Below are 12,580 nucleotides of genomic sequence, written 5' to 3'. Positions count from 1 at the left end.
AATAAATATATCATTAAATAATTAATTAAATGTGTCAATAATTAATTAATTACATGTGTCATAACTATTTATTTAATGAATTAATTCCAATTTTAATTAATTATTGCCACATTTAATTAATTATTTAATGGTGTATTTAATTAATTCATTATTGCAGTCCTGGCGCTCCATAGGCACATGCTGTCACTGTGATCGTGGTTAAATCACCTAGAGATGGCACGATACCACTTTTTTATGTTCGATACCGATATCATAAATTTGGATACCGGCCGATCCCGATCTGAATCCAATATAGTGTTTTTTAATCAATAAAACAGTTTTTTTTAAAACATCTTGCTGCATTTTGTATAAGTTCAAACTGAAGTTTAAAAAAAACACTTAAGCTATTCTGTTATACCTGTATGCAAAAAATACACTGCACCCAAAATATTTCATAGTTCATCACTGATCAATCTAATAAACTTAAACCTGCTCCATCCTCCCTATTCTGGTATTTTAAAGAGTAAGCAACCTAACTAATAGGGTTGCAAACTCCCAGCAAAACAAAAAAAAAACAGGGAACCACCCCCACCCCCACCTCATGATGCTTAATCAACGTAATCAACTTTAATTTGATGCAGTTAAAAAAAAAATGCAAAAAAATAAATTATTTTTCAAGAATAATTAAGTACCGTATTTCCCGGACTACAGAGCGCACCTGAATATTAGCCGCACAAGCTAAAATTAGGGGAAAATCCTGTTTTGTACATACATTAGCCGCACCTGACTAAAAGCCGCAGGTGTTTCAATGTTGACTCATCATATGTAAGAGAATATGCACAAAGGGAATTGTCAAGAAAGAGACGGCTGTTTGGAGAAATCACTTTTATTAATATTGTGAAAAACAAGTTATGGGTACATATTTGCATAACTTTTTATGCAAAGTACAAGTAGCGGTAATTACAAGTACGAAACATGTACTGTGCTTCATAAATGAGTAACAAATGTAGTACATAACAGTAACCTACAGCACACCAGAAAAATAGATTCGGCCTACCTTTTAGGCTCAGGTGCAGTGACACGGCTTCAACAAGAAGAAAAGTCAGTCCTTCACCACCATCTTTCTCTTCTTCCTGCACTAAAACCACCAAAGTCCTCTCCTCCAGTGTCGGAAACGAACAGGCTCAGGGTGGATTCGTCATCCACTCTCCGCTTCTCTCCTTCGTTGTCACTTTCAAAACCAACCAAAGAAATCCTCGTTGTCAGAGTCAGAGTCAAACACCCTCTGAAGGGCCGTGGCGGTGTCCTCCTCTCCATCATGCAGCAGTCCAGCCCTTCGAAATCCGTTGGTGATCGTGGATGTTTTCACACTTTTCCACGCTGTCAGATTCCACCGGTGGAGTTGAGCATAACTTGCTTTTCGCAAGTTTATCGCCGCTCGTCATCCACGCCTCCCGCTGAACGCGTAGCGCTACTTTGAAGTTTGTTTTTCGCGCTACTTGTATGGCACTATGTTTCCTGGCAGATGGACATGTGACCAACACACCACTCTTGAACCCCGATACTGTGTGTGTCATGATCCTGGGTCCTTTTGACCCAGCGTTTTGTGTTTTCTCTTCGCGATTTTGGTTCTGTTCTTCCTCTGGTTAGTGTTACTCTGTTCTGCCCGTGTGTTCCTGTATCTAGTCCGCGTTTCTTAGTTTGTGTCCTTTCATGTGTAAGTTCCTGTTTTATTGTGAAGGTCGGTGTCTTATGTGAGTGTTTTCAGTTTGCCTCCCTAGTCTCGTCATGTTAATTACTCCCAGCTGTGTCCCCACCTGTATGTAATCCCCCTGTGTTCTCTGAGTGTATTTAAGTTGTGTCTTCTGTCATAGTAGTTGCTGGTTCGTCTGTGTTGTTTCCCCTCGGTCTCCCTGCATGTATTTCCCCGGACCTCCCTGCACCGTCATTCCTGGTTTGTGTGTTAGTTTACCCAGTTTAGGTTTCGGTTTCATGTTCACACCCTGTTGCTGTTTGTACCCACTGCTGTAAATAAACACTCACCTGCACCAGAGCTGCCGCCTTTTGGATCCTCACTACAAATCCACACGACTTGCCCCGCAAACCATGACAGAACGAACCAGCCACCATGGACCCAGCGGCAGTCAATCCGTCCGAGGAGCTCCAGGATGACATCGGCTACAATGTGGAGATCCTCCTCGGGCTGTGGCTGGAGAATCCTCCGTACGAGCTTCGCCGCGCCGTGGAAGGTCGGCTACAACGGCTCTTTTCCGGCCTGCCATGGCTACTAAATTCACTTCCTCCGACCATACAGGCTTTTCTCCGGCACACACCCCACCTTCTCTCAGCCACTCCTGCCTCGCTGCCCGACTCGCCGGATGCGATCTTGCCCGGCCCGTCGGAGCCGTCTGCGGGGAGGAGACGCCGATCGCGCCGCAAGCGCGCCACCCCACAGCTGGACGTTCGGACTTCTAATTCGCCGGCTGTGGTGAGTGAGGACTGTTTTCCATTTGCGGACTGTATGACTTTTCATTCAGGGGCGGTGTTCTGTGCGGCAGATGACTTTGTGAACAGCATATCACCTCCCCCGCAGCCACTCTCAGCTCAGTTAGCTCCCCCGCAGCCACTCTCAGCCCAGTTAGCTCCCGCGCAGCCACTCTCAGCCCAGTTAGCTCCCCCGCAGCCAGTGCCACCCTCAGCTCCGTCTCCAGTGCCACCCTCAGCTCCGTCTCCAGTGCCACCCTCAGCTCCATCTCCAGTGCCACCCTCAGCTCCGTCTCCAGTGCCACCCTCAGCTCCGTCTCCAGTGCCGCCTGTAGCGCAGGCCCCAGTAGCTCCAGTGCCGCCTGTAGCGCAGGCCCCAGTAGCTCTGGCTCCAGCATTACCGGTTCCACCCGTTCACTCCGTGCAGGGAGAAAGCCCAAGTCCTATTCGAGGTGCTTTTCATGATTCAGCCGCCATTGGCACTGTTTGCCGCTCCAGGGCTTCCCCAGAGGCTAGGTCCCAGTCCTCAGCTGATTCTGGACCCCTGGAGTTTAAGCAGCCACCTGGGAAGTGCCCCGTGTCAGTGCTGTCTGAGCAGGGCCAGTGCTCAGCACAGCACCCATTTCCTTCATGTCTGCCAGTGGACTCCATGCCTGCTGGCTTTGTGATGGCTTCTGCTGGAGGGTCCAAGGGGCCCGTCCAGCCTTCGTCTCGTATCTCCGCTGGAGGGTCCGAGGGACTGCTCCGGCCTTCGTCTCGTGTCTCCGCTGGAGGGTCCGACGGACCGCTCCGGCCTTTGTCTCCTGTTTCAGCTGGGGGGCCCGAGGAGCCCGTCCAGCAGCCTTCCTTGTCAGCTGGTGGTTCCGAAGAACCACACCAGCCTCATGCCTCGTCGGCTGGAGGGTCCGAGGGGCCCGTTCAGCCTCCTGTCTCCGCTGGAGGGCCCGAGGAGCCTGTCCAGCCGCCACCTGCGGCCGCTTCGGCGTCGCCTGGTCCAGCTTCATCCGAGTCTTCGTCCTCGTCTGGTCCAGCTTCATCCGAGTCTTCATCCTCGTCTGGTTCAGCTTCATCCGAGTCTTCGTCTTCGTCCTCGTCTGGTCCAGCTTCATCCGAGTCCTCGTCTTCGTCCTCGTCTGGTCCGGCGTCATCCGAGTCCTCGTCTTCGTCCTCGCCTGGTCCGGCCTCATCCGAGTCTTCGTCCTCGTCTGGTCCGGCCTCATCAGAGTCTTCGTCCTCGTCTGGTCCGGCCTCATCAGAGTCTTCTGCTACGCCTGGTCCTGCGGCCTCTGCTTCTGCTACGCCTGGTCCAGCTGCATCCGCCTGTGCTTCTGCTACGCCTGGTCCAGCTGCATCCGCCTGTGCTTCTGCTACGCCTGGTCCAGCTGCTTCTGCCTGTGCTTCTGCTACGCCTGGTCCAGCCTGTGCTTCTGTTACGCCTGGTCCAGCCTGTGCTTCTGCTACGCCTGGGCCAGCCTCTGCCTCTGCTTCAGCATCGCCTGGTCCTGCCTCTGCTTCAGCATCGCCTGGTCCTGCCTCTGCTTCAGCGTCGCCTGGTCCTGTGCCCTCCAAGCCTGACACTTGGGCGCCGCCGCTGCCGTCCGCACGGTCGGCCCCCCGAACTGTTTTGGACTCCTGTGCTGTTGGCCCCCTGGCCGGCCCCCTGAACTGTTTTGGACTCCTGTGCTGTCGGCCCCCTGAACTCTTCTGTTTTGGACTCTGTTTTTTTTTTCCCGTGTTTTGGTGTGCTTCGTTTCTTTTGGTTTTGGGCTCGTTTTTTGTTTTTGTCTTTTGGCCTTCTGGTGCTCCGGTTTTGTTTTGCTTCGAGCCCTCCTTCCTGGGTCCCCCGCCGCCCGCCCTGGTCGGGTTGTGTTCTGTTTTTTCTGGCTGTTTTGTTTCTTGTTGGGCTGTCTGGAGCCAGCCTTTGAGGGGGGGGTACTGTCATGATCCTGGGTCCTTTTGACCCAGCGTTTTGTGTTTTCTCTTCGCGATTTTGGTTCTGTTCTTCCTCTGGTTAGTGTTACTCTGTTCTGCCCGTGTGTTCCTGTATCTAGTCCGCGTTTCTTAGTTTGTGTCCTTTCATGTGTAAGTTCCTGTTTTATTGTGAAGGTCTGTGTCTTATGTGAGTGTTTTCAGTTTGCCTCCCTAGTCTCGTCATGTTAATTACTCCCAGCTGTGTTCTCTGAGTGTATTTAAGTTGTGTCTTCTGTCATAGTAGTTGCTGGTTCGTCTGTGTTGTTTCCCCTCGGTCTCCCTGCATGTATTTCCCCGGACCTCCCTGCACCGTCATTCCTGGTTTGTGTGTTAGTTTACCCAGTTTAGGTTTCGGTTTCATGTTCACACCCTGTTGCTGTTTGTACCCACTGCTGTAAATAAACACTCACCTGCACCAGAGCTGCCGCCTTTTGGATCCTCACTACAAATCCACACGGCTTGCCCCGCAAACCGTGACAGAGTGTCTGATCACATGCCCTTCCGCCAGGCAATGTAGTGCTGTACAACAGCGGAACAAATCTTACGATATGACAAAAATCATGGACAATCCATAGAAAAGCCGCACCTGACTAAAAGCCGCAGGGTTCAAAGCTTGTGCAAAAAGTAGCGGCTTATAGCCCGACAATTACGGTGGAGTCAACATCTTTCTTCAACAGAATTGCAGACTGCACAGATGGTTCCCAAAGGAAAAAGTACTATAGCTTACTAGGGTATATGAGGCTACGTTCACACTGCAGGTCTTGATGCTCAATTCCGATTTTTTGATCAAATCTGATTTTTTTGTCTGCTCGTTCACACTACAAATAAAATGCGACAGCAAACGCGCTCTAGTGTGAACGCTCAAAGCGGCCGCATGCGCAAAAGAAGATGTCACACACAACGCGCTCTGTTTAGACCCAGAACAAACTATATTGTTTGACTGATGGCCCTTAATATAAAGACTTCGGACTTCACGTTTCCCAATTTTTGCTTTAAGTTATTTTGTTATTTACATAATAATGTAAATAACCTAATAATGACCCTTATTGATGTTTTAGAGGAGCGCTGCTTCAAAGGATAGCTGCAGATTTCTGTCAGAATCTGCAGATTATACAGTACAAATAAAATGTTTACGTTGTCTTCCCAACAGTTTCACTAACATCTACACTGGATGGCCAGGAAGCGTTCACGATGTCTTCTCCAGCGCTGATAATTGGCTTCAGTCTTGTGTCAGTGACGTAAAAAATGGATTTAATGCGACATGACCGTTCAAACCGTCGCTTTCTAAAACATCGGATATGTATCGGATTCAGTACCACATACGAAAGTGACCCAGATCGGATTTGAAAATATCGGATTTGCGCCGTTCACACTGTCATAGCATGATCGGATATGAATAATAATAATAATGGATTGCATTTATATAACGCTTTTCAAGGCACCCAAAGCGCTTTACAATGCCACTATTCATTCACTCTAACATTCACACACTGGTGGAGGCAGCTACAGTTGTAGCCACAGCTGCCCTGGGGCAGACTCTAGGGTAAAGTATCTTGCCCAAGGACACAACGACCAGGACAGAGAGCCCGGGGATCGAACCGCGACCTTCCGGTTACAGATGCGATTCCCAAACCCCTGAGCCACGGTCGCATAGGGTCAAAAAAATCAGATTTGATGCGCTTTCGCCTGCAGTGTGAACGTAGCCTTAGACTTAACAGTTACTATATACAGTAATGGACTTCTATACATTTCACATCAGATTAAAACTTTGGTTGTAAGATTCAGATAATTATTTATTAAAAGCTCGACATTTTAAATGAGAATAAGAAAGAAAAGTATGTCTTTGTGCCCCCTTTTCCCTGTTCATGCCCTATCAGCCCCCCTGGCTAAACTTTGCTAGATCCGCCCCTGCACAGTTACCAGCGTCAGCTAAGTAGAAAAAGATCCTGGTGTAGAAAGTAATATTAAATACATTCTAACAACAGCTGATCAAGCTTAAACGTGCTGCTGTTGTTCAGCCGCTGGTTTCCTCTTTCTGGTGCAAAGTGGGCCAAAAACAAACAAGAGAGACGGACTGGTGACAAAAAAGCTGATCAGCTGATCATTGATCAGTTTCATGATTGAAGTAGCAGCCAGAAGAGGCAGTCGCTCCATATATCGTTTGTTAAGCTTAGCGCGGGAATGCTTTACAAACATTCAGAGATGAACTTACACACTTGCTTTACTTCTCTCTGGGATCACTTCCTCGGAGATGAAATGCCGGGTTGGTAGCGAGGCTACAAATACTCAACCAGACAACAGGTCTTGCATGCCACAGCCGCTCTATCACGTGAGCACACTGCTCCGACGTGCTACGAGCTGAGTTACGCCGTGTCGAAAGTTTTGTGAGGTGCTTTTTTGATATTTAATGGATCGGATTACATTTTTTATTTCTCTCCGATATCCGATCCAGTGATTTACGTCAGTATCAGACCGATACCGATACGTAATATCGGATCTGTCCATCTCTAAAATCAGCTGTGCAGGAGCTGAGGTAACAAAGTGCTTTAAAGAAAGTCTCATATCAGGCGAAATGTTTCTTCCTGCTTGATAAAGGGTTTCAGCTTTAAACACTACAGTGCACCTGCAGTCTCACTATGGACTCATGCTCCTGAAACACCTGCAGGATGTGCTTTGATGCTGCTGTGAAACCTGTCTGTATCTGTAAGCACTAATAAGAGAAAAATATTTTAGTTAACTGAAATGAAAATAAAACCTAGACTTTGGACTTTTTATTGTAATATCTCTACTGATTTGTGCCTGATGGATTTATCAGCTGGGCCAAAACATCTATCAATGTTAGCTATTTGCAGATATATTGGTATTGGCGTTTATATCAGCCAATAAATGAAAAGGAAAAGGAAAGCAGAAACGGGAGAAACGCCCTTCAACCATGTTGGGTTTGATGTTGCAGAGTTTGCAGCTTCCCTGCTGGCAGCACCACCGCTGTAATGATATCGACTGATTCAGTTTTAAGCTTTTGTTCAGCAACCAAAATCCAGAGAAGGCCTGTGTGTGTTGAGCTTCATCAGTAATGCAAACAAACAGGTTAAATGTTGTTAATTGTCCTGTCATAATGTCTGTTTTTCAAAATTATTACTTTTCACTGACAGTTATCGTGGTATACTTGGAATACCATTAATCAGGAAGGGAATGCCTTCATTGTTACTTTTTTTTTTTGTCAATATAAGATTTGTTAACATTTCAGCTGCAAGAGGATTACTATTATTTCACAATCACTGACGTGCTTCACGTGTGGTCACGTGGTTTTATACTGCTACACATCAGAAGTCTGTATGCAGTTGAACGTTGACTCAATTTCAGTGTTTCCGCCAAATCAGCACTCTCTACTTGTTGTTACCTTTGTGAGAAGTAGGCGGGTCATTCGTGTCCAGGATGGGGCTGACTGCACATGGCAGTATTACGTGGTCTACCTGGGTAACCCTGGTATGATGTTTGCCCTTCTGGGTGACAGCTGTTAATATTTGCATCACCACTTGTGGGAAGTCATTATGTTCAGTAACAATCTCTTTGTAACCTTCAGTGTTTGTTGGTGAGTGTATGAAATCAAATGAGGCCAAACACAGTTGAAACCCATAAATGTTTCCCCACTCATGATTAGAACATTAAGAAACACATCAGTGTCATGTTTGGCTTTAGAGCAAAGTTTATAAAAATGATCTGAAACGACACAGCTGTGAAACCAGGTGTGCTGGATCATATTCACATCTGTAATGCGTTCCTTATTAAAGCTGCTAATGGAAGATGGTTTTTCACCTCTGAAGGTCTGACCTGCACTTTGTTTCAGAGCCACCGCTGAATAATCCCAATGCCTGTTTCTTTTTCTCTGCTAACAGAACAGTCTGATTAAAGGAGTGTACCCCGCCAGCCCGTCATCCTGGCTCTTCGTTGCCATAGGAATCCTGGCCACCATGTACATGCAGTCGGATCCCAGCATGGGGCTCATCACCAAGATACAGCAGCACCTGCCGCTAAGGTACACAACGGCAATGTCAGTGGCAAAGTTCTTTAAATGGGCAAAATGATTTGATAATGCAAAGTAGACAAATTAGACCATAATTGTGTCGTTGTTGGGTTTTGTTTTAATCAAAGTAACAAATCTGAAGGTGCAAAAATAGGTGAGCACATGGAATCATAATTTAGCTTTATCAGGGTAAACTCTGCTCTTATCTCGTCTGCTGTGGGTGACGACAGGGACGAAGTGTATGTATGTGTGTGCGTGCAGCAGAGAATGATGAAGCTACCATGATTGGTGGATACATGAAGTGGTGAAAATGTAAAATGGTTCATGGGTACTTTATCTGACTTAACAGTTGCACATAGACTTTTACTCTATACTCGAGTAAAACACTTCATACAGCTCATTCACCCATTCACACAGCACTTTTTTGTTCTTTTTCTACATCTAAGAGCTGTTCTGTCAATCATTCATTGTGAAGAACGCCTCGAGAGCAGCTCTGTATCTTCCCCAAGGAGCTTTTGGCGAGCAAGCGAGCAAGGCCCATGATTGATCAAACTTCTCTCAGAGTTCTGCAGACAAATCAAGTGTCAAGAAACTATAGTGTGATGCTTATTTTAAGCCCAGCATCTTCCTTACCTCCTCAGTTCAGTTGTTATGTCTTTGATGCCATGTTGTTCTGGAGGTTTTGCTCTTGCTCATGTTTTTATGTTGCTTAGTAGCTTTTATTTCTGCACACTGTATTTGCCCACAGTTTCACTCATGTCCCTGTGCTGTGTTGCTGCTAATGGTGATGCTGCCGCGACTCAGAAACCTGAAACATTTTATTAAAAACATCTCATGGGGACCATATGACAATAACTGCTGTGATAACTAGGACTGGAATTATGTGTCCAGTTGAAGTGTTTCCAAGTGTGTGAGTTTTTCCTTCTTAAAGGTGCAGCAGCACTCTAAGGCCTTACAGTGAGGAGGGCTGGAGTTGTGTATACATATATAGCAGGTTTTTCAGCATGTTAACAAGATGAGTCAGTACAGAGGATTGTGGGTGTGGTGCTTAAACCTGAACTTTCCTCTACTTCCTACCAGCCTGACTACTAACTGTAGCTTTATATTCTTGCATAAAGCATCACTGATTCACTGACTGCACCTGTTGCCTTCATGATGTTCTGAGTCATTTCAGACAGCAAGGTTAATAAACAGATGAATATAACTGGCAGGATAGAGGGCATGGTGAAAGCGAACAGTGACATTCATTATAATGACTGTAGCTGAACATGTGACATGAATGAACTGAAACCAACATGAGTGTAAGGGTGATCACATGTCTCAATCACCAGTGCACACATTCATCATCCACCACATTAAATCCACCTGTCTAATATTACAGTGGGGCAAAAAAGTATTTAGTCAGCCAGCGATTGTGCAAGTTCCCCCACCTAAAATGATGACAGAGGTCAGTAATTTGCACCAGAGGTACACTTCAACTGTGAGAGACAGAATGTGAAAAAAAAATCCATGAATCCACATGGTAGGATTTGTAAAGAATTTATTCGTAAATCAGGGTGGAAAATAAGTATTTGGTCAATAACAAAAATACAACTCAATACTTTGTAACATAACCTTTGTTGGCAATAACAGAGGTCAAACGTTTACTATCGGTCTTTACCAGGTTTGCACACACAGTAGCTGGTATTTTGGCCCATTCCTCCATGCAGATCTTCTCGAGAGCAGTGATGTTTTGGGGCTGTCGCCGAGCAACACGGACTTTCAACTCCCGCCACAGATTTTCTATGGGGTTGAGGTCTGGAGACTGGCTAGGCCACTCCAGGACTTTCAAATGCTTCTTACGGAGCCACTCCTTTGTTGCCCGGGCGGTGTGTTTTGGATCATTGTCATGTTGGAAGACCCAGCCTCGTTTCATCTTCAAAGTTCTCACTGATGGAAGGAGGTTTTGGCTCAAAATCTCACGATACATGGCCCCATTCATTCTGTCCTTAACACGGATCAGTCGTCCTGTCCCCTTGGCAGAAAAACAGCCCCATAGCATGATGTTTCCACCCCCATGCTTCACAGTAGGTATGGTGTTCTTGGGATGCAACTCAGTATTCTTCTTCCTCCAAACACGACGAGTTGAGTTTATACCAAAAAGTTCTACTTTGGTTTCATCTGACCACATGACATTCTCCCAATCCTCTGCTGTATCATCCATGTGCTCTCTGGCAAACTTCAGACGGGCCTGGACATGCACTGGCTTCAGCAGCGGAACACGTCTGGCACTGCGGGATTTGATTCCCTGCCGTTGTAGTGTGTTACTGATGGTGACCTTTGTTACTTTGGTCCCAGCTCTCTGCAGGTCATTCACCAGGTGCCCCCGTGTGGTTCTGGGATCTTTGCTCACCGTTCTCATGATCATTTTGACCCCACGGGATGAGATCTTGCGTGGAGCCCCAGATGGAGGGAGATTATCAGTGGTCTTGTATGTCTTCCATTTTCTGATGATTGCTCCCACAGTTGATTTTTTCACACCAAGCTGCTTGCCTATTGTAGATTCACTCTTCCCAGTCTGGTGCAGGTCTACAATACTTTTCCTGGTGTCCTTCGAAAGCTCTTTGGTCTTGGCCATGGCGGAGTTTGGAGTCTGACTGTTTGAGGCTGTGGACAGGTGTCTTTTATACAGATGAGTTCAAACAGGTGCCATTCATACAGGTAACGAGTGGGGGACAGAAAAGCTTCTTACAGAAGACGTTACAGGTCTGTGAGAGCCAGAGATTTTCCTTGTTTGAGGTGACCAAATACTTATTTTCCACCCTAATTTACGAATAAATTCTTTACAAATCCTACCATGTGGATTCATGGATTTTTTTTTCACATTCTGTCTCTCACAGTTGAAGTGTACCTCTGGTGCAAATTACTGACCTCTGTCATCATTTTAAGTGGGGGAACTTGCACAATCGGTGGCTGACTAAATACTTTTTTGCCCCACTGTATGTAGGTCCCCTCTCATGGTGCCAACACTGCTCTGGCCCGTCGGGGCATGGACGTGGGACTCCAGGGGGATGGAGACATTGGGTTCCTGGGGTTGTAGGGTTGGGCCTCCGTGATTGGGCTTGTTTTTCAAACATCCTGGCTCGGATTGGGATCTGGGGAGTTTGGAGACCGGGCCAACATCTCGGACCGTTTGTCATGTTCCTGACTAGTTTTGTGGTGTGGTGGGGTGCACTGTCCTGCTGGGGACGACCGCTGCCGTCAGCAAGTGTCTTCGCCAACAGCTGATAGGTAGGTGGCGTGTCTCAGTTACATCCACCTGAACGCTAGGAACCGAGGTTTCTCAGGAGAGTCAAAACTCACTTTCCTGATTACCAAGCTGTACTAGTGCAGTACTAGACTACAGAAAAAAACTGAACTGCCCGTGCTTGTTGCCTTCATTATGAGTTTATTACTTTTTAAATGCAATCTAATATCATAACATCTAATATCCTAACATCTTATTGTTTTTAATACTATGCACAGTTCACTTCCTCAGTGGCCCGCTAGGTGTTGCTGTTGTATTTTTATACTGTCAGAAGCCTCACGGTAAGATTAAACATGAGCTATGTGAGTGAAATGCACACTTTCTCAGTTTTGCTAAAGTAACAGATTATTCGGGGAGAACTGCATTTATCAAGAACGTATTTATTTATTTATTCTATAATTTTGTGTTAACCTGTCAAAGGCAGCAGTTTTTGGAGCCACTGGAATCTAAAAGCTGCTGTCTTGGTCACTAACACTGAAGTCTATTTTTGCATCAGTTCTTAGCTGTAGATAAAAATACTTCCGATCGGTGTTTAGTGTAGCTGTAATCAGATAATACTGCTTATTACCTCACATTTGAAACTGATTACCAGGCAGTTGTCTGGTTATATCTGAGCCTCTCTGGGCTGGACTCTGAGTGTTGCCGATAAATATGGCTGTAAATTACCATGGTGGTGTGTAGAGGCAAAATTACAAAAATTGTCTTTTTTAGTTATTTTATCAGATATGGGAGATGTCCCACTGCTCTGTTAAAGTAACAAACAGAGCAACGGGACATCTCTTAAAAAGGTCATTTATCAAGACTGTTCCTCCCAGTTTCCTGCAGATTGTATTATT

At 46.1% G+C, this 12,580-nt stretch overlaps 1 protein-coding gene across 1 annotated transcript in view; it reads left to right on the top strand.

Moving 5' to 3' along the window:
* Positions 1–12,580, top strand: part of LOC146710624 (carnitine O-palmitoyltransferase 1, liver isoform-like) — a 64,734-nt gene that overhangs the window by 9,723 nt on the left and 42,431 nt on the right. Inside the window, exon 3 of the mRNA XM_085453216.1 lies at positions 8,331–8,470. Within this exon, the coding sequence (XP_085309342.1) occupies positions 8,331–8,470 (140 nt within the window). The remainder of the gene's footprint in view (positions 1–8,330; positions 8,471–12,580) is intronic.

This window comes from Copadichromis virginalis, linkage group LG4 (assembly GCF_057382275.1).
Source record: "Copadichromis virginalis isolate Kocher_CV1m ecotype Utaka linkage group LG4, C_Virginalis_male_GT1.1, whole genome shotgun sequence".
Taxonomy (NCBI): domain Eukaryota; kingdom Metazoa; phylum Chordata; class Actinopteri; order Cichliformes; family Cichlidae; genus Copadichromis; species Copadichromis virginalis.
The sequence above is the reverse complement of the archived record's forward strand: the minus strand, read 5'-3'. Positions and strand labels throughout refer to the sequence as shown.